General features: G+C 44.2%; 1 protein-coding gene across 1 annotated transcript in view; it reads right to left on the bottom strand.

Annotated features, from left to right (window-relative positions):
- Positions 1 to 223: 223 nt before the first annotated feature.
- The window catches only part of FSTL1 (follistatin like 1), a 56856-nt gene continuing 31387 nt past the window's right edge, over positions 224 to 25692 (bottom strand). Inside the window, exons 3-11 of the mRNA XM_005905425.3 lie at positions 17886 to 17990; positions 15584 to 15713; positions 14720 to 14752; positions 13298 to 13428; positions 9786 to 9904; positions 7840 to 7952; positions 7410 to 7520; positions 6309 to 6385; positions 224 to 2856 (exon numbers count right to left, since the gene is read on the bottom strand). Coding sequence (XP_005905487.1) covers positions 2812 to 2856; positions 6309 to 6385; positions 7410 to 7520; positions 7840 to 7952; positions 9786 to 9904; positions 13298 to 13428; positions 14720 to 14752; positions 15584 to 15713; positions 17886 to 17990 — 864 coding nt within the window. The 3' untranslated portion in view covers positions 224 to 2811. The remainder of the gene's footprint in view (positions 2857 to 6308; positions 6386 to 7409; positions 7521 to 7839; positions 7953 to 9785; positions 9905 to 13297; positions 13429 to 14719; positions 14753 to 15583; positions 15714 to 17885; positions 17991 to 25692) is intronic.

Genomic DNA, 25692 nt, shown 5'->3' on the forward strand with positions numbered 1-25692 from the left:
CTTTGTGATGCTTTGGACTACAGCCCGCCAGACTCCTCTGTCCATGGAATTTCTCAGGCAAGAAAACTGGAGTGGGTTACCATTTCCTACATCAGGGGATCTTCCCGACCCAAGGGTTGAACTTCCATCTCCTGCACTGCAGACGATTCTTTACAATTGAGCCATTGGGAAGCCCTCTCACAACTTTATTTGGCCTTAATTGAGGGGAAGGAAAATGACACAGTTATTGTTTTAATTTCTTTATTTATCAATAGTATCCAAAAAAAGAATCAAGAGTTACAAAAACAAGTTAAATGCAATATGGAAGCCTACTAAATACAAATACATTTCACAAACACACAGGCAAAAGAAACCTGTCCAAATTTGCTTCTTGAAATTTGACTATTTAAAAACATAAATGTAAAGGAAAGACATTCAGACAGGTCCAAATGGTCTTATTAGCAGGTGGAGGAGCCCTGCTTTCCAAAAACAGTGATGGAGTCCAGAGCCATGGCATGTGAGAAGGTTTCCATGGACACTGAATCTTAACAGATGCTATAATGTCTTTATAAAAACCATAGACACACAGAGAAACCCCAAGGAAGCTTGCAGTCTAAGCCCTGTGCTTTTAGAGAGCTGGAGGAACTGAACCTGATTTAATTCTGTTTATTTGCTCCATGCAAAGCTCTATGCAAGACTCCCCAAACTAGGCTATTTAGCAGCTTTCTGTGAATGATCATCATCACGTGACTCTATGGTGCCGACAGCAGCTTCCCTATTTACAGGAGGAATGCAGGTTAGGGTCAACATCGCAGGGTAGGGTCATCTTGGATGGCAGCCACTGACCTAAAGGTAACAGGTGAGGAGACATTCTGCCTTCTTGCTTTAAACAGACTGGTACTCCCGCCCTCTCTTCTGGTGTTCAAGGGCTGGCAAAACTTGGTCAAGATGTGCTGTTGGGAGCTCTCCAAGGCACTTTGACATGGAGGTGCATTTCAAACTGTATAAGTTGGGTTGGAAGAGAGCTTTTAAGTGGGATGATTTAACAAAAACTCAGAATTCTAAACAAAGTGGAATGTTCTTCTTTCAAAGGAGAAAAAGGAAACCTGGTTAGAAGGAATTACATTTTCAGCACAACTTTCTCAGAGTTGCCTGTGCAATACGGCCCCCATGATTTCCCTCTGGTGGTCTGTAATCTGCTTTCTGAAAATGAGATCTTATGTCAAGTTTTTAATTTTGTTATTCTAAATGCATCTTAAACATGGTATTGCGCGGGGTTAATTATCACAAGGGTCAAAAGACACAGAAATGACTGACTTCTCCCCAGTCACACTTTTAGGATTTGATTCCACTTTTTTCCCTGTCTTAAAATGTAAACCTTCTTTTCCCCTCATCTCTAAAGGGAGAGTCCTTTTTCTTCCCAAGAAGGTTAAAGATGAACTGCAAAAGCAAAGACAAAGAAGTGGTTCTCTTTCTCACTCTCTTCCTGGGTAGGCTTTACTTGAGGGCTCTACATCATAGCACAACCCGTGGGGCCATTCAGACCGAGGTCAAATTTGGTCATCTGATTCTTACATAAAAACAAGGTTTCATTTATCCTAAGGAGGAGAAAAATCATCTTCTCCTTCTGGACCTATTACCAGAATCACAGAATTTACAGTTCCTCAAATCAAGTTTAATGCATTCCTACCTGTTCACTGAGGAAACTAAGGCCCAGAAACAGGAAGAGATGGGCCAGAGTCACTCTCCTACTTAGTGCAGGATCAACGAGCATATTGATAGGCTGGGAACTAAGTCTTGCTTAGCTGCGCTTGTTTCCATCCTTTGGAATACTGATTTGTATGGCTCTATCAGAATAAATGAAAACAAGTTAGCGTTGTGGATCTTAAAGGCTTTGTGTGGGGATACTTCTCATGGCTTCTGTCTGAGGCACCCCCTGCTCCTCTGGCAGACTACAGACCCACTGGAAACCATAGGAGAATTCCAGGCTGCATGTGGCAGGGTGGGGAGATGTCTGGGTGATAGCATCTCTGCACAAGGAAGAATCCCAAACTCTCCCATCTCTGAAATGCAGGACTAATGAAAAATAATTACAAAAGCTTAATTTCTAGTTAAGAAAATAAAATATTAAACAACAACAATAATATAATGATAATAATTGAAGAATGAAATCAACTTGCCAAAAAAAGTTTACAGAAAAATAGCACCTTTGGTAAAAAGTATTTTAAAAATTTGGTTAGATCTCTAAGGGGCTCAAAGTCTACAAGTATCTGCATCATTTGGGGGCACCCTCTCTGAGACACTGGGGAACTAGCAGGATGGCCGTGTGTCTAGAGCCAGCGGCTGGGGCCTTGAGGAGAAGCACAGATGCTAGAGGTCTGTTACGCTGATGGTGGCAGGAAGGGCTGGAAGCAGAATGCCGTCTTCTTCTCTGAGTTTCCCAATTCCCTCCTCTGGGGACAGCCTGCTCAGCTCTCTCTCACTGCCTGCACTCCCTGCAGCATGTTCACAGCTGTGCTATACTCAGAAGGGTTCCAGATCTGGGTCCACTCTCCCAATCCTGATGCAGTTTCCTTACTTGCCTCCAGCCCCTGAGCACACTGACAGCTTCTCCCAAAACACTCCTAGAAATGAAGGCTCTGGCCTTTCCCCTCCTAGCCAGCCACCCCCATTTCCTTTATTGCAAAACAAATAGACAAAATAAAACTCATTGCTATATAAGCAAATACAGGTGATTTGGCGGTTGTAGCAGACACTTGCATATACTGGACTCAGCGCTGAAACTGAAGAGAAGGTGCCAGGCTCCGGACACCATTCCCAGATGCCTCCTCATTAGATCTCTTTGGTGCTCACTCTCTTGGACTTTTCAGCTGTTTCCTTTGAGAGGCAAGAGAAATAAACATAATGAAATATTTTTAAAAATTATTGGCATTTATCTAGTCTTCAAGGCCAGCATTCACAGAAACATGCTCATGCTGAATTTTGGTTCTGTTTACTTGTCTATCTCCTCCACAGATGATGAACAACTTGAGGGCAAGGATCATGTCTTACCATGACACAGCTGCATAGGGCTGTGGCTAAATTAAGAGCTGACTCTAAACTCCTATGAAACAATAAGGTCAGACATTATTATATTCATTTAAAAAATGAAGAAAGGATGCTACATGGAAGTGCTACAAAATGTTTTGAATCCAAGTTTAGAGAAGCATTGAGAGGGACAGGCTCTGGAAGCAGACTGCCTGAGCTTGAATCATAGCTGTGCAACTTTCTGGGGGACTCGGGCATTATTATGAATAATAATATTATTATTATTTTTATAACAGTGGCAAATGTCTCCAAAGAAGACATTCTTACAGCCAAGAAGCACATAAGAAGACGCTTGACATCATTAAGCATTAGGGAAATGAAAATCAAAATACAATGAGATGTCATTTCACACCCACTAGGATGTCTAATAAAAAATAACCACAATGAAAAATGATGGTGAGTTTGTGAGAAATTGGAATATGACTGGTTAGGATATAAAATAGTATAGTCACTTTGGAAAACAATCTGGCAGTTTATTAAAAGATTAAACACAAAGTTACCCTGTGATCCAGCAATCCCACTCCTTAGGTACATACCCAAGAGAAGTGAAAACATATGTCCACAGAGAAACTTGCAGAAGAATGTTTACAGCAGTATCATTCATCATAGTCAGAAAGTAGAAGCAAACTAAATATATACCAACTGATGAATGGATATACAAAATGTGGTATATCTATCCATGAAATGTTCTTTATTCATAAAAAGGAATGAAGTCTTGATTCACGCTACAATAAGGATAAACCTTGAAAACAGTACACTAAATGAAAAAAGTCAGACAGAAAAAGCCATATATTGTATGATTCCAATTATTTGTGTCCATAATAGGCAAATCTATAGAAACAGAAAATATAATAGTGGTTGCCAGGGGCTGAGAGAGGAGAGAATATAAGTGACTTCTAATGGGTTTGGTGTTTCTTTTGGGGATGATGAAAATGATCTGGAAATAGACAATGGTTGGCTGACAATCTTGTGAATATATTAAAAACCATCTGATTGTATACTTTTAAAAGGGTGAGTTTTATGGTATGTGAATTACATCTCAATAAAAAATTAAATAGGGAATAAAAAACAGTGTTTGGCATCTAGTAGGCACTGTCAGCGGAAAAGGCGATGGCACCTGACTCCAGCACTCTTGCCTGGAAAATCCCATGGACGGAGGAGCCTGGTGGGCTGCAGTCCATGGGGTCTCGAAGAGTCAGACATGACTGAGCGACTTCACTTTCACGCATTGGAGAAGGAAATGGCAACCCTGGCAACCCACTCCAGTGTTCTTGCCTGGAGAATCCCAGGGATGGGGGAGCCTGTTCGGCTGCCGTCTATGGGGTCGCACAGGGTCAGACACAACTGAAGCGACTTAGCAGCAGCAGCAGCAGCAGGCACTGTCAGTGCCCCATCCATAGCCCTTGTCTTCAACATTTCAGTACACTGGCCTGGCTTCTTACTGCCAGCACCTGCATCTTTTTGCCTGAGGCTTTCTCTGGCTGCTGAAGCCTGCTCTGCCCACACACGCTGACAGGCCAGAAATGCCAGGGAATTCATGTTTGCTGGTGGCGGCTCTCAGCCAGTGGCTGCTGGGAGCTCATGCAGGCACAGCCCGGCTCCCTGCCCCCTTTGCACTAACTGTTCCCAGAGTTCTGTAACAGGACTAAGCTCCACTTGCCCCCAGTGGTAATGTGCCAGAATACACACTCATTATTTCTTCCCTCCTTGGGCTCACTTCCCAACTCCCCTTCTGGTGTTTCCTGGGGACTTCCTCCCAAATAAACTGTTTGTACTTGAGTTCTTACCTTAGCGTCTGCTTCTGAGGCAACTGACATAAAACGGACAAACTACATAATGTTAGCTATTATAACTCACTCCCCACTGTCTACTCTGATCATTTTTCCACCCTAGACGAAAGGAATTCCTATTAAGTGTTTTTTGCTTTTGTGGGTTTATACTAATCTGGAAGAAGCTCAAGGCTGCTGAAATATGAAAAAGCCAAGGACTAGGAGCTTCTGCATCTGTTTAAAAAACTGACATGAGGTTTCTACACTATCAGTGACAAAATGCACATGAAAAACCATCAATAAATATGAGCAATTACTATTAATACAAATAATTTTTGATTCTCAAGTCACATATTTCATCTCAATAGTTCCTGTGAGCATTACATTGCTTAAAAACTTATATGTCAGAGAGAAGGCTTGTATTACCAGACCCAGTTTACAGACAGATGACTCAAGGAACAATATCCTTTGTTAGGACTACAGGTAAACCAGTGGAAAGACAGTCCTAGGAGTCTAGCTCATCTAGATTTTCTCTCTAGGCCCTCAATAACATATTTCTCGCCAAGAAAGCCTTCAACTTAATGACATAGAACCTGAACAGAATTCTTATTATCCTTTCAAGTCTCTAGGAAACAGAATCTCTAAGTTCTCAGGCTGTGTTCTAGCCAGCTTGGCATTTAACAAATCCTTTCTGCTACAGTCTAAATTCACTAATTTCATGCTCCCTGAGAGCCAATTATATACAGCAGTGTTCATAAGTTCATAAGTGAAAGTTGCTCAGTCAGACTCTTTGTGACCCCATGGACTATACAGTCCATGGAATTCTCCAGGCCAGAATACTGGAGTGGGTAGCCTCTCCCTTCTCCAGGGGATCTTCCCAACCCAGGGATCAAACCCAGATCTCCCGCATTGCAGGCGGATTCTTTACCAGCTGAGTCACCAGGGAAGCCCAAGAATACTGGAGTGGGTAGCCTCTCCCTTCTCCAGGGGATCTTCCCAACCCAGGGATCAAACCCAGGTCTCCTGCATTGCAAGCGAATTCTTTACCAACTGAGCTATCAGGGAAGCCCATTATACAGCAGACCCTGTGCTAAATGCAGGGCTACACTGGTGAGCAGGTCACAGAGCCTGCTCTCAAGGAGCTCACAGCCTTTGGGTCTGGGCACTGGTCATGACAAGAAATAGGAATGCTTCTTTAGACCATGCTTATTTGCAAACCACCACCCACCTGATTCTAACTTATAGAGCAATTTACCAAGTTGTAATCTACATCTGCTGGGGCATATTGGCTCTACAAGGACTCTGGCAGGGAACTATCTGTATCATGATCTGCATGGCACAGGTATATAGGTGTGTCGTTCGGGACCTACTGTAAGGAACAGAGCACATGTCCTTGGTCACCTGGGGCATTAGGCAGTGTCTGCGTGGAGGACGGGCCTGGTGGTGACAGGGCTACCTAAACCAGCAACTTACCTGGTGCTTTTGAAGCTCCTGGACATATCTAGTCATTTCCTCCTCTGCCTGGGTCTGGGCCCCCTTCTGATTCTTTCCTATAAGAAGAATCAAGGCTCAGAGCAGTGGTAGCTGTTAGAGATCCCTCCAATACCTACCTTTTAGGCTTTCAAATTCATCTCCCATTTAACTTATGGAAGGAGAAATGAAATACCCACATTTCTCTGAATATAAAGTGTCCCAGGGAAATGGACACCTCCAAAGTAACATGCTTGGGTAGTAAGTGACTGGGCCAGGGCTCAAATCTAGGCTAAGTGGGGAGGGTGTGGAGCTAGAGTTCTAGAAACCTTTTCTGAAAGATCTCTTGGTAGAACTGTGCTAGTGGTGATGCTGGCTTGGGCACTGCTCCCCCTTCCCCAGATGTCTGATGTCTCCCAACCTGCCCTGCCCATGTCTCAACTATTTCAACTTTCTCTTTTTTTAGGCTTACCCAATCCTGCTAATTCAAACATGCTTATGAACATGTCTCCTTTTCCTGCCGGGCATAGATGGCAAGAAGTCATTTTGCCTTCCAATCACCTTAGTCTTTGACATAGAGGATTTCCTAAGCTGTCATAAGGATTAAGTGGGTTAAAATGTAAAGTGCTTAGAAGAAATGCATGCATGCGTGTGTGTGTGTGTGCTCAGTTGTGTCCCACTCTTTGTGACCGCAAGGGCTGTAGCCTACGAGGCTCCTCTGTCCATGGAATTTCCCATGCAAGAAAACTGGAGTGGGTTGCCATTTCCTACTCCAAGAAATGCACGTAATTCTCACTAATAAGTGTTTGCTTTCCTTTCTACTTTTACCACTCTAATCTCTTACCAACACTTGATCTTGCCCTGGGTCTTGAATCTTTCTTATTCCCAACCTCTGGAGTGACTTTCTAACATAGCACATCTAGCATAAGTGCTGTGCCCTCAAGGCTGCTCTCTGGGAGCCCTGACGGTCCAAATGTGAGTGGGTCTCTTGCCCTCCAGTTTCTTTTCTCCCAGCCACTGCACTCTTCCCCAACATCCCCACCCTGACTTCTCTCATGGCGATTCATGAAGACAGCACTCTCCCTACCGTCCCTTCTTTCTCACCGTCACAGGTCATGGCTGTGCAGACCCAGTTTCCACAGGCACACACACAGCGGTTACAGTCCACCTCGGTCTCAGCTCCATCGGCATACGTTTCATCCTCCAGGGCACACTCTGTGTGACCAGAAATGAGGGGCAAAGGTTTAGGGTGAGGGTGGAACAGGACATCCTGGCTACCGTCTGTGCACCTTACCACCTTCCAGATAAGACCTGCTTGTCCCTCAGAGGCACGATAACTGAACAAATGCCTCTATCAACCCAAAGATTTTCGGACCTGAACCTCAGCATGGAGATGATGGGCTGGGGCCCAGTCTAGAATCACGGAAGGGAATTTTCTTGGTAAGCTCTGGAGAGTTCCATAGTCTCCTCTATCTTGGCCCCCTCCAAATAACCCCAACTCCCTACAAGCCGCTATTTCTTAGATTAGGCATACTCTTCTCTGGAGGGTTGAAGGATGGGTTGAGGCACTTGAGGAACTCTTGAAAGCTGAGTTTCCAGTCAGCATTTTCATCAGACAGTTCAATGAGAGCATCAACACAGAGTCCTCTGAAAAGAAAACACAGGAAAAACGTGTTGGCAAGACCTCAGCTTCCCTCCTGAAGGAATCAAGCATCAGGATTACATACACCTGGGCCTCTGAAGGTGGCCCAAGAAACTATTTAAAGAGAAAGTTTCTACACTGACCTTCTACAACCATCATGTATCCTGACTCCAGTAAGCTTCCAACCTTTAGTTTATTATATGGGATATCAGATCATTCAAGTTTTTCAAATGATACTCCCAAGATGACTGAAGCTTCCTGGATGGTTTTGTCCACTTGGATTGACAAATGTTTCACCATCTGCACATACCTTCCACTATCAATTGCCTCCCCTGCTCCAGGTATAATGTATCAAGTCAACCGAACTAGAAAGATCAAATAAAAGTGGTAGGAACAGATGACATGAAAAGAATGTGTGATTTGAAAGAATATGAGTTTGAAACCAGCAGCACCACTATCATCCTTTTATTATACAAAGAGATCTTTCAGAAAAGTTTTCTAGAACTCCAGCTCCCTCCCTCTCCCCTTGGCCTGGGTTTGAGCCCTGGCTCAATCACTTACAACCCAAATGGCCTTGAGCTACTTATTCAACCTTCCTGCACCTGTTTGCTTATCTGTGAAATGGGGACAAGCGGCCTTCCGTCACTGCAGTGTTGTAAGGATCAAACGTTGAATTTGTAAAACATTATCTTATTGCAGGTCATCAAAATAAGAAGGATTTACAGGTATTATACTTCAAGGCAATAAGTAAAAGTTCAAAGCTCAGTCATGTCCAACTCTTTGTGACCCCATGGACTGTAGCCCGCCAGGCTCCTCTGTCCATGGGATTTTCCAGGCAAGAATACTGGAACGGGTTGCCATTTCCTTCTCCAGGGGATCTTCCTGACCCAGGGATCAAACCCAGGTCTCCTGCACTGCAGGAAGACTCCTTACCATCTGAGCCACCAGGGAAGCCTTAAGGCCATGGGTTATCATTAAAAAGGAACCCTAGAATCTGGGTTTCATTCTTTGCATTCTTTTGAACAAATAGGTGTTCTCCTGTTTTCCCTCAGTTGTGTCCGACTCTTTGTGACCCCATGGACTATACAAACCATGGAATTCTCCAGGCCAGAATACTGGAGTGGATAGTCATTCCCTTCTCCAGGGGAATCTTCCCAACCCAGGGATTGAACCCTGGTCTCCCAGATAGCAGGCGGATTCTTTACCAGCTGAGCCACCAGGGAAGCCCTTCCTATTTTTAATTCTTACCAATATACTGGAACCACAGTTAATTTAGGGATTAATTTTTATTAATTCTTAGGGGTTAACTTTATTAATATTTACTTAGGGGTTAATTTTTATTAATTCTTAGGGGGTAATTTTTAATAATGTTTACTCTGGAATAATACCAGAAAAGGAGAGGAACGTGCTCCCATTTGTAACAATTAGGGTTCTCTACATGAAATAGCACTTATTATCTTAAAATCAAATCTAAAGCTATTTTAGACTTATCATTAAATAGAACATTGAAGTAATTCCTTAAGAAAATGAACCATTAAAACATCACCCACAACACTAAGAAACAACTTTGCTCTGACGTGATCATTAATTTTAAAACTACTTTCTTCTATTCCTTGCGAGTTCTGGCCAAAAACACTAACTACTTGATCAGATATCAGTGGTGCTCAATGTATTAGTTCATAATGTTCACGGAAGAGATCAGGACAAAACCCTATTTCGCTTTTTACTTCACATTGACTTTGACACTGGAGGCTCCTTGGCAGGTAGGAAGGGGTTCAAATCCCTTCTTATACAGCCTCCCCTTGTGGGCCTCTCCCTGACCCCTTTATTCCACTCACCTGAGAAGCTTGTTGTTCTCCTGGTCTGCATAGGTGGTGATGTTGATGGCGGTTTCATTTTGCTCCACAAATTTCAGAAATTCGCTGGAGTCCAAGCGAGAGTCACCATTATCAAAGTTCTAGAAAGGAGATGAAGAGATCTTTCTGGAACGTTTTGTAAAACCTCAATTCTATCATCCTTCCACTCAGTTTGGCCCGTCTCTGGTTCATCTTGTTTTTAACACAGTCCAAACCTGCTCTGCCCTTCGAGGAACAAAGCCTCGAAGCCCTGGGGCACCCAGAAGGCACCTGTGCCCCAAGATGAGAGACTGAAAGTGTCTGGGCAAAGGCTACTGAGGGCCTTTCAATCCCAGACCCTGATAAGGAAGGCAGCCTGAACCCAGGCCTTTGCTGTCAAGGAGCCTGGGGGTGCTTTGGAGGTCTCTGTAGCCCCATCCCTGGCACTATCCTCCAGACATTCTTGAATTCACTCCATCATCCCATGTTCTCAAACCCTAATGATCATGGAACAACAGACTTGTGAATCAGAATCAGTGTTGGAGCCCAGGATGCATATTTCTAACAAGTTGCTTGTGAACAGTGATGTAGGCGACCCTCAGAGCTCACTCTGGGAACCACAGGATCATTTCTTGCTGCTTGATTTCCAGCCTTCCTGGCTAGCTCTCAGTGCTTACCTCTCCCATTGGTACCCTTAGCCGACCTCATTAAAGACAAAGGCCCCTGTACGTTATCCACATCAAAAACCTGCCTTGTGGAAGTGGTGCAAAGCCCCCCACCCTGCCGCCGTGTGCTGTGGGCCCCACTGTAGACAGTGCAGCCTGTCCTTGTGATCCAGCTCTCGTTCCATGAGCACAAGGCAAGGCAGAGTGAGCTCAACATTATGCTCCCTTTGGCAAGATGGTCGACTGAGACCTTAGCCACCTGGGACCATTCGGGATGCCCAGGCCCTTGCTGCAGGTGGAGGGCAGCAACTTCAAGGCTCTGATCAAATTCTAATTTAGATACTGCTGCTCTCTAAAGTATTTTTAGTGGAAAAAAAATATTTTTTTCAAAATTCCTTCCCTAGGCTGCCTCATTCTGCTACCCTGGGAAATAATCAGCACCCCATGTTACTTTCAACGTGGCTCTCCAGATGGTGGAAGAGTTTCTGGAAGAAAAGGCTGCACAGGTTTCCAGGTAGAAGAGAAAGATACAGCTACTGACTCTGATGCAGGACTATCACATATCATGTATATTCTACTCTAAGGCTGTCAATCTTCTAGTGGCATGTATGACAGTTATGTATAAAACAACTCTGGGGGCCCTTGCTTAATACCTATTTATTATTCTTGTCCTAATTCCTAGGAAAAGATCTCAGATGCTCTCTCATCACTATACTTTTACCCTGGCTCCAGTTTCAGCCCTGGTCACCAGGAATTCAGGGTTTGTGTATGTGTGTGTGAGAGAGAGAGAGAGACAAGGTCATAAAAGGCTCTGTGGCTCTGTGTGTGTGTGTGACATGGTCATAAAAGGCTCTTTCTACCCGGGGCCTTCCCCTCTTTACTCTGTTGGGCTTTTGTCTAAAAAATAATTACTGAATCACCAGTTGAGATGAGAGTCTGATTTTGGTCTCATTCAAATTCCGATTAGATTTCTTTTGCAACTAATTTGATGTAAGGAATGTCAGCTGGGCTGGAGGGGAATTCACTGGCTCAGAAACAGTCTCTGTGAGATACAGATCGCTTAGCAACAGGCAGCTGTTTGCCTAGTGGGGAGAGGACTCCCTTTGAAGATTGTACCATATGGTTCTTTGATGATCATCAAGTAGATTGTGAAAACCCTATTTTCTCGGAGGACACTTGGAAGAGCGAGCATTGTGTTTGTCACTTATGAGCAAGCTTTCTTGGTTAGGATGAGAATGCTCTAGAGAAAAGGTACTTTCTCCAGGGGCCTTGCAGTTTTTAGACAGGCACCTATGAGAGAAAGTTATTGCCAGAGGGGGTGGAGATGTGTGGGGCCCTGGTCCTTGCTGCTGCTACTGCTGCTGCTGCTGCTAAGTCGCTTCAGTCGTGTCTGACTCTGTGCAACCCCATGGACTGCAGCCTACAAGGCTTCTCCATCCATGGGATTCTTCAGGCAAGAACACTGGAGCCCTTTCCTTCTCCAATGCATGAAAGTGGAAAGTGAAAGTGAAGTCACTCAGTCGTGTCTGACTCTTAGCGACCCCATGGACTGCAGCCTACCAGGCTCCTCCATCCATGGGATTTTCCGGGCATCAGTACTGGAGTGGGGAGCCATTGCCTTCTCCCCCCTGGTCCTTAGGAATCAAATTAATAGCACCTTCCAGTGATGCCCAAGGCATGTTCCATCAAGGTGCCACTAAGAACAGCTAAAAGGTCCCAAGAAGTCTCCTGGAAAGTGTCCTGGGCCCCATGGCTCCTGAGCTGTAATGACCAAGCCGAAGTCACTGCTCACGACAGACCCAGCAGGTGCTGTTCACTAGGCTTTCAAAAAATCATTTTCTTTAGTTTCTCCTCCTGTCCAAATCTCCTGGCTCAGCAATGCGTGTTTTTCTGTAGATAAGGAACTACCCCTGCTCCCAGAGCTCCCTGATATGGGAGTGGCTGAGACAGAAGACAGAGAGGGCTGTGCTTTCTCTTCTCAAGCCCCTGGAATCCAGAGAGACCGACTTTCTGCCACAGTGAGAAACTTCTACTTAAATGAAGTCCTAGATGAGCAATATCCTATTTCAGTCCAACACCGTATTTCTCCATCTCTGGGCAGGGGGTCCATGATGTCAGTTAACAAGAGGAATCCACAGACGAGGCTGGTGTTGACCACACTTAGTGGCCACAGAGTTGCCTAGAAGTCCCTCATGTGTGTGGGTTGCTTCTGAGTCTGAGCTGGTCAAGCCTAGGACACACCATGGAGGTATGTGAGGGCATCTGAGGATGAGCCTTGGAGGGCCTCTATCCAGAGATGTGACTGTCTGTAAGTGATGGGGGCTTTCGTGGCTATGCGGGAACGCGGGCGCCTGAACATGTGTCTGTGTGTACGACAGTCTCCATGTGGCATGCACACCTCTGCATGTGATGGTGTGTTTCTGTATGTGGTGTTTATCTGAGTGTGATGTACATACGTGTGTATGTTCTTATCAATCAGCTGGAAGAGCGCCCTTAACTTCTTTTAACAACTGTCTCAAGCTCTCTGAAAGATCTCTATGGCATGGCCGCCCTATTCATTGATAAATACTGTTTCCTCCCTCATTTTCCTTTTGGAAAGCAGCATCTCTCCTCCCCACAAGTGGAACAATCTGTTGCTTCAACCAAACACGATGGGAACATCAGTTTCTAGGTTCATGAAGAATCCTGGACCCATGAAATACGAGTCCATTGATTCTCCTCAGGTGAAGAGAAACTCTGTAAGCCATGGAGGGTCAAGTTAAAGACTTAGAGAAAAGCCAAACTGGGTGGGAAACAGGCTGAAGTGGCCTGGGTCTGAGAATAGGCAGCCAGCTCTGTGTGCTGGGTTACCTTAAAGTACTTGTCTAGGATTTCACTGTAGTTGCTGCCTTTGGAGAACCAGCCGTCTGGAATGATCTCCGCTTCCAGCCACTGGATGATGCGACGCCGGAGTTCATCGCGGTTGGACTGATAGCAAACGACTGCAGGAAAAGGGGTCGGCTGAGCAGTGAGGACTCCAATGTCACCCAGCACCCCTTAGCTGGTGGGCTCAGTGCCTGGGGATCTGGTATGTGTCATCTCACTGAATTTTCACAGCAACCCAGGGAAACAGGACTATTACACACATTTACAAAGGAGTCAATCCAGGATACTGGATTGTATCTACCCAGGATTCAAGCCCATGTCTAAAAAATTTATACAGTTTGAGATAGTTGAAACAGAGATTATGCTTAGTTGAGAAAAAAGTAAAAAGAAAAATAAAAGATATTTTCACTAACTTTAGAAGGCCGAGAGGGAAAAAAAAATCAATCAATCAATCAATAGAACAGCTCTTTTGGTTCATAGATGAGCTGAATTAATAATGAATAAGAGAGAACATTATAATTCTTTACGCCACTGGATTTTTGATTCTTTCTATATAGCTTTTCCCTCTTTCCCACTTAAAAACTTCTACCATTTAAAATTTTATCCTATATTATAAACAACAGAAAATGAGGTTGGGGAAGGGCATGTTGAAGCCCTGCTCTGGACAGCTGTTTGTTGTAAGCCACATGGCAACAACAGGTGAGGCTGAAAGTCTAGTGGACTGGGAGGCAGAGAAGGGAAAGCTTTGGCAAAAGGGAATTCCCAACATATGTTGGGATGTAAAAAGGGCACTGAGCCAGGGAAATAAAACTGTGGGCACTTTTCCCCACTCTGGCACTTTCTGGCTGTGTGACTCAGGGAAATTCACTTAACCTCTCTGAGTCTCAATTTCCTCATCTATAAGGTAATTATAGTAACTACTTCACAAGGTTACATGAGGATCTAAGGAAAAGTATATGCTAAAGGAGTCTGTAGCTATAAATCGATGAAATCTTAAATTTGTATTCATTGAAAACCATGGAAGAAGATCTGCCATTTCCAATTATCCCCTTTCCAAACCAGCTGTGCCTCCTGATTCTGCTTGTCCCGTGACACCCACAGGTCTCACAGGGCACTGAAGGAGGGACTCAGTGGCTTTTCCATCCTTGCAGTTCAATCATTACTCAGCAAAAATGAAAAACACAGCCAACACTCTGATCCAATCAGCTGCTTTCCATGGCAAGTACCAAAAAATGCAGTACTGCAGCTTTTCTGAACTATGTTGAGGAGCAACCAGTTCTGGGTCACAAGCTCTGACACATTAAAGATCTTGTGAGCTTTGCAGGTAGGGATTGTGGAACATGGAATTTCCATCATGAAAAGACTTTCCTCCCTAAATGCACACTGTAGAAAAAAAGAGGTACTCACCTGGGCTGGCAGAAGGACTTACAGATTTCTTCTCTGTAAGACAAAAGGAGAAAATGCATAACATAAAGTGAAGAAAAAAGAAAATTCTATGTATTGCTAGGGTGAAAACTGCCCATATTAAGGGGCCACTTATATCTTTTCATCATTTTGTCTTGAATCCTTGTCTCCTCTCCTTCCAAGTCCCAAGTATGGGGATCATTTCTTTCCTGCTTTGTTTGAATTTTGAGGCCACTGAGCTGCCCTCCTGATATCACACCTCCTTTTGTTAGATTGAGGGGTGGGGGGCTGCTGGGACTTTGAGAATTCATACAGAATCATTACGGACAAAGAAATGCAGTGGAGACCAACATGTGGGAAACAGCTTCTTCTTTCTCCAGAGAAGTTCAAGGCTAGGCAGGAGGCTGGTGTCTAATTAGCAACAAGCTTAGAATCCCTTCCCTCTTACTCTGATAGCAGTGGTTTGAGTGTAAATTAGAGGAACTATATCATCAGGGCTGAAAGGTACCCAAATTTAAAAAGCACAAGATATGTGAAATTACCTGCTTTCTAAAGAGGTACAGAATTCAGCTAAATACTACCACACTATTGATTGTTGATGTGGTCCATATCCACTATCCTTCTCCAGACAGTGTGGGAAGCCACCTGGGGGGTCTGAGGCAGGAAGGGCAGGGTAGAAGCAGGGCCACCCAGGGCAAACCCAGCAGGCTCATGAGCACCAAGGGGATGCCTCTCTAAGCAACTGGGTGGTCCCCACAGCTTTGGGCACTATGTTCGGGGTGGAAAGAACTCCAGGAAGCCAAGCCACACTGCTCCTTCTCTGGCTCCCTGGCTGGAGCTGCAACATGGGATGAGAGCACCATTTACCTTTGCAGTGTCCATCATAATCGACCTGGATTTTGGATCCAGTGAGGCAGGCATCTCTATGCAGCTCACAGTGGTTGAGGTAGGTCTTGCCATTGCTGCCACACACAGGCCTCTTGTGAGGTTTGCATTGCTGAAACAGATAGTGGAGGATGCTGGTACAGTCAAGGCTGAGTCTGTGTGTGCGCCACACACACACACACACACACACACACACACACACACAGCCATCTTGTGAGGCGTCCTCCCCAGCAGAGATGACTTCTACCCTGCCAGGGCACAGGGAGCCTCAGCTCTGGCATCAGTGACCCTACCCTACTCAGTGTTGGAGGGATTACATCACCTTGCAGTCCCTCATGGTGCTCTGTGCCGATCCTGGCCCTGGGTCATCTCTTCTATTCAGTGAAAAGAAATACCCACTCCTTGACCCCAATCCTATCAAATTAGCAGGAAGGGCATTTTGTCAGAAGTCAGGAATCTGGATTATCTGTCACTTTATCACTTTGTAGAAAGTCATTCAATGTCTGGATATTGAAAAACCCCTTAAAATTCCAAAATTTTATGACACAAAACAGCCAGAGCTGGAAATATGGAAACATTGAAAGGAATGTTTCCACAGCCCCCAACCCCCATTACCCCAATTCTTCAATTATTTCAGGGTCTAGCTATAAGAATCTTTGCTCTGTTGCTTTATTTAGTATTTTGTTTTTCTCCTAATCTCACAACGGTTGTTTTCAGGCAGGGGGAGGGGGTGCCAGGTCTTTGTGAAGTGGGACAGAGGATCCTTCTGGACCAGGAAATGGACTAAAGTTCACTTGGCAGCTTGATTCTACTTTGGCTATTAAAGTGCCACAGTGACAGGCAAGCTTAGTTTCTTTACACTTCTGTGGTTTTTGAAAGGGGGAAGGGGTAAGCAAGTTCTGCTTAGACCTAATAAAGACATTAAAACAAAACAGAGTAGATATGGTGAAAGAACATAGGACCCTGGAACTGAAGGCAGGTCAACCTCTCCAATTTATAGACTGGAAAACCAAAGCCCAGAGAGACAAACTTCACTTAACCAATATTTATCACTGGGTTATTAAGATCACCCACTGGGCAAAGCAACTTGGGCCCTGAGCAAAGCCAAACATGGTCGGTCTTCAGGGCATCCAGCGGCAATTAATTTGCTTAAAATCACACAATGGTATGTGGCCAAGTTGAGGTTAAGTTTCTGGACCCTAAATGGCCACAGAGTGGCCAGGTACACCACTAGTGAGGACCTTCCAGAATCCTTAACAGATCTGGTTTGCAAGTTTTTGAGTTGAGACTTCCTTTCTGGGACAATGGGTCGGGATCCTTCAACTGGTTACTAAAGTGGGTGAATTAACTTGCAGCAATATGGATGAATCCAGTCTTGGGTTCTTCTGACAGAAAGAGGGGAAAAAGGCACACATCCAAGCTGTTTATGTTCTCCAAGAGAGAGAATTCTGCCTACAAAAGAAGTATTTCTCAAAAGCTCACTTTGTTTTTTAAATTTCATTAAAAACAAAACCAAACCTGAAAAATCTGCATTCCAGCTAGTATTTTAAAATGTGCATATCCTTGACCTAGCAAGCCTAGGACTCAACCTAACAAGTGGGACTCAATCCTATAGAAATAAAGGCAACAGCATGTAAGAATATTTGGCCAAAGACATTACTGTTTATAATGGTAAACAACCGGAATGTCCATCTGTGGGAAAATGACTACATAAATCTGGTTCTTTTATATCACTAAATATAACTGAGCTATTACAAAATGAGAACTATATGTGCTGACCCATAGAGGGTTGTGTTACATATTAAAGAGTACAAGACGCAAGTTGCATATATCTAGATCTGTCTACATTATGATCTCATTTTTGCATAAAATAGGGGGAAACTCTATATATTTATAGTGCAGAGAAGCAAAAAAAACTATGTGGAACAAATATACACAAACTATTAACACTGATTACCTCAGACTAAGGGGATTTGAAGGTTATGGGGGGAGATTATTAACTTTATCTTTGCATAAATGTCTTCTGTATCACTTATAAAAAGCAATTGTTAATTTTGTAATTTGAAAATCTTATAAAGCTAAATAATTTTTAAAAGGAAAAAAATCCCTACATTCACATCTGATTTTTAACCTCTGAGATAAAAAGTTCACGTCTTTCAGAGAGTCAAGGTGTGCTTTTATAAAGATGACAAAATCTTTGGCTCTGCTCTGTAGACGGGTAGCTCCAGTGAGGTAACCACATGGCCTTGGCCACCATCCTCTGGCTCTCGCCCGCAGTTCTTACCTCGATGCAGAGGCAGGTAGGCTCTCCTTTCTCTGTGACTGCACATTCCCGGCCAGCTCCACAAAACACATTGGCACAGATCTTGGATTTGCTCCTTACTTGCTCCTGAAACACAAAGCCATCAGGGAAACACGGTCCATGGGAGGAGCCCGTCTCTGGATGAGTCAATGGTGGTGATTATCTCTCAGGCTTGGGTGTGGTCCAGTCGAGGCTCCTGGTGCTGAAGGTTCCTGTACAGCCAGAAGTTCTCCCTGACAGCCGGCATCAGTCTTGCTAGCACTGCTCCTGCCCAGGCCCAGCTGCCTATGAACCCCTTAGACTGTTTCTCAAAGAGCAAGTGCATCTTTCTAGCAAGCTTCCTTTCTTCTGAAAATGTTTACTGAACACCCATTAAATGCTAGTACTAGGCTAAGGACTGGAGATATAAAGGCACAGTCCTTGTCCTCAAGAAGTTCCAGGGCTATCCAAGGAGACACAATAAAGAGACATCTAGAAAGCAGTGGGGAAGTGTAACAGGACGGCAAGACTCAAACAAGGCTTTCTGAAGACAGGTTGCCTTCACTGACTCCTAAAGGATGACAAGAATAAGCCAGGCACAAATGGAAATGCTTGAGAGAAAATATAGGTATCTGAAGGACCAAAAATCTCACTGAGTGGTGTTCAAGGCACTGCCATCTCAAAAGGCAAAAGAAGGATGACTAAGCCATAGGAAACATGCATATGCTGTTATTCACATGGTCTCATGCAGCCCCTGTCCAAGTCTGCCTCCAACTTTAAGATCAAGAGGGCTGAAGAATCACCTGACAGAGAGAATTGTTCTCAAACCACTTGTGGTCAGACACTCATGTTCAGACACATGCAGCAGAACTGACAAGGCAGGGAATGGTCCCAGTCTATGCCACTGAGAATGTGGATGTCCATAGGCACTAACCTGTCAGTGACACAGTCCTTCCCTCATATTAATTGGTGGCAGAAAGCCAGCCCCACCTCATCTGCCGCTCAGGCCAGTGGTAGTGGAGGCTGAACAAAGAAGTATGTGATTTCTCTAGCCCTTTTCCTGACTGGCTGGGCAGGCAGTCACTAGGGCCTCCAGGCTCCTGTCCACTGGGGTAGCACTGGCTGTGGAAGAACCAACAAAGATGGCAGAGGTTGGGATGGGGTTGTGGGACTGGCTATAGTAAAGGTGGGGGGTGGAAGCTAAGATTCCATCCTTCGGGAATCCGTCTGCCACGTCACGCAGAGAACTCACAACCACAAAGCTTATAACTGTAAAATTCTTAGTTGGTAAATGTTCTATATCCAAAGCAATAAACAAAAGTGGATGATGACAGCGGAGAGGCTATGTCTAATACAGCTGGTCTGCTGCCACCTGGAGGCTGCTTTGCAAATTCCAGGCTATTTTCTCTCAGCCAGCTTGCCCATGATGCAGGGCTCCCATTGGTCTAGAAGCTCTTGCTATGCTCTCATTTCATTGGTTCACAGGTTGTTGCTAAACCCATTCTTTTTTGTATGTTGCTAAGGAGAATTCAATAAAGCTGGCAGGGAGAAAAGAAGTAATTCCCAGAAGGCTGGGAGTACTGGAGAATTGTTATTTCCTAAATCAGGAGTGGAATATAAAATTGAGTCTATTTGAGTATATTCCGGCTAAGGCCCTCTTGGAAACTGTGCCTGGGAATGGCAAGCAGGTAGAAAAATGAAGAGGAAAAAGGCTGTCACTGACCAGTGTGAAAAAAAAAAAAAAACACAACTCCCCCTCTTCATGAAACAATATGCTAATTGAGGAATACAGACAAATATATACCCACAGCGAGTATGTCACATGAATAAAAGACACACTAATGCATAAAAAAGCATGCTCAGACACATGCCTACACTCAAAGGCACACCAGCAGATAGCCCCACAGGGAAACACCCACAAGACTTTACCACTTACAGGGTTCTTGCCTGGAGAATCCCAGGGACGGGAGCCTGGTGGGCTGCCGTCTACGGGGTCGCACAGAGTCGGACATGACTGAAGTGACTTAGCAGCAGCAGCAGCAGCAGCAGCTGTATGTCTGTAATTAGTCACTTTAATTCTTTAAGCCTTGGTTTCCTCATCTGTAAAATAGGGGTAAATACTAGCCCTGCCTTGTGAAAATGAAGAGAGAGAATGTATTTGGAATTGCGTCATAAGCTGTAAAGCAAATCTGCCTGTTAAGTATTATTCATGTTAATGTTTATAGAGCTTCCTGCAGAATAATCTGTGGCATTTACAGAGCCTCTTTTTATCTTATGTTTGCTTTTAGTGAGTATAAAAACTAAAAGCTTTTACTGATAGGTCAAATTCAACCCAAGTCATTTTTCAGAAATAATTATCAAAAATCCATTTGAAGAAACAGATACTGTTTACTTAAAATATAATGACTAACATTTGAATGTTGTTGTTTAGTTGCTAAGACCCCATGGACTCTAGCCCACCAGGCTCCTCTGTCAATGGGATTTCCCAGGCAAGAATACTGGAGTGGGTTGCCATTTCCTTCTCCAAGGGATCGTCCCAATCCAGGTATCAAACATGCATCTCCTGCTTTGGCAGGCGGATTCTTTACCAATGAGCCACCAGAGAAGCCCAATGTCTGAATAGTACTATTTACATTTACAGTGTTTTCATGCCTAAAATTTCATCTTACTGTGGACAACCCTACAAAAACATGCATATTATTAACCACATTTTATAGAAGAGGAAACTGAAGATGGGAAGGTCGAGTAACTTGCCAAAGGTCCCACAGCTAAAAATGAGGAGCTAGGATTCCAACCCAGATCTTCAGACAATAGATGTCTAGGCTCTCATTTATAAATGCCTGACACCCTGCTAAGTGATTTTCATTATACATGATACATTACGACAACATCATAGACATCATAACCATCGCCATTTTACAGATGAGGGAACTGTGCCTTAAGATGTTAAATAAATAGAAAGTGACACAGCTAGGATTCTAGACAACCAAAGAGAAAACTGTTCTTTAATATTTATTTTCATACCTAGAAGATTGGAGGTTAAGGAAATTATGATGGGGAATTGATTTGCATAATTAGCAAATGTCAGGAGAAAGTGCTTAAGAGTATGACAGAGAGTTAGATTTGACTTCCACCTCGATCCTCTGCTCCTTACTTGCCAAGGTTGTAGGCAAGGTACTCTCTGTAAACCTCAGTTTCTGGTATGTAAAACGGGAGCACTGATCTCTGTGAGGACTGGGAGGGTTATACAAGACGTGCTGCATACAGCAGAGTGCCTGCCACACATCAGAAAGCATCCATAATTACAGTGGGCAACTGATGTTCAAACAGTTTTCCCACTGAGATGCCATCATCACTGTGGGCTGTCAAGTCTCCACCCATCCTTCCTTACAATGAATGATAATACTGAGAACTGCACTGACTGGATGGAAAAATCCAAGGACCTAACAACCCCATTATCCTGTTTGAAGACCACAGAGAAATGCTAGCTACACAAGCCTTTCTCTTTGCAGGTGGCACATCTGTCAATAGGTGGCAATCTCTCTCTTTGTCTTGTGGAGCCTGGCACCACTTGGAGCCGCAATGCAGAAGTGCAGCTTTGGCTTTAGCAGCTCCTCGCAGCTCTGTCCTCTCATGGAGATGTGGGGAAGGGGGCTGGGAGAATGGGCAGGTCCCCCTTGGGCATCAGGACACTACGAACCAGGAATTTGCTGACTTGGGGAAAAATGTCTAACCTGAAGCCCTCATAGCACCCCTGCCCCCTAATTCTGTCCATTCACAGGCATGCTGTAATGCAAGAATCAGCAAGGAAGAAAAACTTTCTTTAGAGAAGGGGTCTCTCTGTGTTATTAAAAGCCTTTCTCCAAGCCCTATCATCTCTGGGAGTAGGGGTGTCAGGACCACCCTCAAGGCTTCTAGAAAGTTCCTGAGACGGTAGATAGTCTTGCCCATCTGCTGATTCTGAGTGGCGGGGTGGGGGACACCTTGAGAGGGGATAAACATGGCACGAACATGCTCATAGTACAGGACAATGGCTGCCTTGTGTGTGAGTGGAGGAGGGCATGGTGAGCAAGAGATGAGTTGGGGTGTCAGGTGGCAAGAGGTGGGTCTTGCCAAGTAGTCTAGGGGGCTCTCTGCTGAATCTGATGCACAAAGGGGACCTTGGGAGGCTTGGGACAGGTGTCATGATGAAGGTGGTACTTTCAGATATTATTTCTGGTCCCTTCCAGCTGGGAAATACAGACTCAAAGTGCAGGGCAGCCTGGAGAGAAGCTGCAGGCAGAGAAACCTGCCAGGTATAAGGCAGTAAATCTTTTGGGAGTGACCAGGGCCTAGGGCTAGTATTAATCAGAGCCCTTGCAACTGAGTGAGGCTCTTCACAGATCGCTCTGTCCTCACAACATCTTGTAGATTTCCATATTTTTAGTCCCATATAACAGAGAGGGGGGCTTCTCTTGTGGCTCAAATGGTAAAGAATCTGCCTGCAATTTGGGAGACCCAGGTTTGATCCCTGAGTCGGGAAGATCCAGAAGGGAATTTCAGATTCAGAAAAGCTCTGTGATGTGCAGAGACCACATTAACTAGCGAGAGCTAAGTCAGGATTGGAACACAAGTCAGCCTGACCCCAGAGCCTCGACAGTCCCTTATTGGGAATAGTTGAGGACATGAGCTGCAGGGAGAGCGTACAGCTACAGGAGCTGGCACAGGGAGAGGTCACAGGTGCCGTGCAGCTCTCACAACTGAAATAGATTTGTCTGCTCTACCACCAGAGCAATTTTAGGAATTGGGTTCCAGGGCCATATGAGAAATTCATCTATGCAGAGGCAACCACATTGGCATAGGAATATTCTCTGGGAGTGTGAGCTCTCAGGTACATGAACCCATAAGTCTGAATATACACCTGTGAGAGTGTGACTGAGTAGGGAGATGGAGTATGTTCTGGAAGGGTGGACACCATGATATATTGAGAAAAATCAACAAAATATCTGCTCCCTATGGAGAGATATATCAAGTTCTAGCTTTATCCTTCTATATCATTTCCCTCACTTGCTTTTATGTTGTTTTCATTATGTGTTGTATGCCAGGCTCTGGGGGTTTGATCTCATTAATTTGCACAATGCAAATTCTCCTTGGAAAAAATTGACCAGAACACATTGCTGACTTTTACCAGGGAAAAACTTCTCTGAACCTCTGCATGGTGATAATGACACTTTTTAAAAAAAATTTTTTTATTGGAGGATAATTGCTTTACAATATTGTGTTGGTTTCTACCATACATCAACATGAAACAGCCAAAGGTATACATATGCCCCCTCCCTCCTGAACCCCACTCCCATCTCCCTCCCCATTCCACCCTTCTAAGTTGTCACAGAGCACTGGGTTGAGCTTCCTTCGTCACACAGCAAATTCCTACTTGCCATCATTTTACATATGGTAATGTATATGTTTCTATGCTATTCTCTCAATTTGTCCCGACCTCTCCTTCCCCCACTGTGTTCATAAGTCTGCATATCCACTGCTGCTGCTGCTGCTGCTAAGTCGCTTCAGTCGTGTCCGACTCTGTGCGACCCCGTGGACTGCAGCCTACCAGGCTTCTCCGTCCATGGGATTCTCCAGGCAAGAACACTGGAGTGGGTTGCCATTTCCTTCTCCATATATCCATATCCACTGCTGCCCTGCAAATAGGTTCATCAGTACCATCTTTCTAGATTCCATATGTAAGTGTTAACATACAACATTTGTCTTTCTCTTTCTGACTTACTTTACTATGTATTATAGCCTTTAGGTTCATCCACCTCATTAGGACTGACTCAAATGGGTTATTTTTTTAAAGCTGAGTAATATTCTATTATATATATGTAGCCCAATTTCTGTATCCATTCATCTGTTGATGGACATCCAGGTTGCTTCCATGTCCTAACTATTCTAAAAAAAAAAAAAAACTCTCCAGAAAGTAGGCATAACCCAGGTGGTGCTAATGGTAAAGAACCCACCTGCCAATGCAGGAGACTTAAGAGATGCAGGTTCGATCTCTGGGTTAGGAAGATCCCCTGAAGAAGGAAATGGCAACGCACTTGAGTATTCTTGCCTGGAGAATCCCATGGACAGAGGAGTCTGGTGGGCTACAGTCCATGGGTCGCACAGCTGGACATGACTGAAGCGACTTAACACGGCATGGCACCTCACCATAATAAAGGCCACACACAACAAACCCACGGCAAACATTATTCTCAATGGTAAAAAACTGAAATCATTTCCATTAAGATCAGGAAAAAGACAAGGGTGCCCACTCTCACAACTACTGTCAACATACTTTTCGAGGTCCTAGCCACAGCAATCAGAGAAGAGAAAGAAATAAAAGGAATCCAGATCAGAAAAGAAGAAGTAAAATTCTCACTATTTGTAGATGACATGGTACTATACACAGAAAACTTTAAAGATTCTACCAGAATATTACTAGAGCTAATCAGTGAATGTAGTAAAGTTACAGGATATGAAATTAACACACAGAAACCCCTTGCATTCCTGTACACTAACAATGAAAAATCAGAAAGAGAAGTTAAGGAAACAATCCCATTTACCATTGCAACAAAAATAAAATACCTAGGGATAAACCAACCTAAACAGACAAAAGAGCTGTATGCAGAAAACTATGAGTCACTGATGAAAGAAATCAAAGATGACACAAACAGAGATATACCAAGTTCTGGGACTGGAAGAATCAATATAGTGAAAATGACTATACAACCCCAAGTAATCTACAGATTTGATGCTATTTGTACAGCAATTTTAACTAGTTTGTAATTTTTACTATTGCCTTTATTCTCAAAACCTCTTAGGATAGGAAGGAAGGGGTTACCTCTAAGGTCGCTCCAGATGTAACATCCTGTGATAAAGAAGAAATGGAGGCTCACAGCTGTATTGACAGTTCCAAGACCTCATGGATACAGAACTGTGTCCTGAACCAAGGTCTCCAGACTTTAATTCCAGCCCTCTTTCCAGTAAACCACTATGACTCTTTATAAATCAGAGTTAGAAAAGACAAGGATCCAAGGTCTAAAAAAAAAAATCAGCAATTATTTTTGCAATTGAAAAAGATTCTTTGCAAGCAAAGGGAAAACCAAGTAGAGGTTTGCAAAACCACCAGTAGAGGTGATAGTGTGTCTGAGTCTCTGGGTCGAACAGCATTAAGTCTGAACATAAAATATGCTTTGAATGTTTAAAAAAGTCTTCTGAAGTAAAACAATTTCTGGAAGAACAGTGTGCTTTGGCAGGGGTTGGAAGCTTATAAGCAAAGCCATAAAACTGTCAGCTTAATATACCATCATTTCACTAATGTGAACTGGGTAGGCTCTGTCCCTCCATCCCTTTCCTTCTTCCCAACTTTCTTGTTGAAAAAAGAAAAAAAAGCAGCCCTACGTATGCCAAGGTGGAATTTTGGCTCCCCTTGCCACTATTCTGTGACAGAGCGGCTTTGTTGACATGAGAAAGACTCTCCCTGCATTGCCAGAATTAGTCATGGAAACTTCACAGGAACACGAGGGCCCCTCAGATACGCAGAGCACCACAGAGTTGGGGACAAAGGAATTCACAGAACTGGGGGGTGGCGGCGAGCAGGAGGAGACCTGGGTTGGGCACAGGGTGGAGGGCTGTTCTGGAATGGAGCCCAGTAGCACAGGCCGGAGAAAGCCAGGGGAAAATCCAAGCCACTTCAGGACCTTGAAACCTGGCTGGGGCATCATGTGACTTTGCTCAATTCTCTGCGATTCTTCTCTGAAAAGTTGTGTTGCTGCATGCTACATATTCTAGG

The sequence above is a fragment of the Bos mutus genome, chromosome 1 (assembly GCF_027580195.1).
Source record: "Bos mutus isolate GX-2022 chromosome 1, NWIPB_WYAK_1.1, whole genome shotgun sequence".
Classification (NCBI taxonomy): domain Eukaryota; kingdom Metazoa; phylum Chordata; class Mammalia; order Artiodactyla; family Bovidae; genus Bos; species Bos mutus.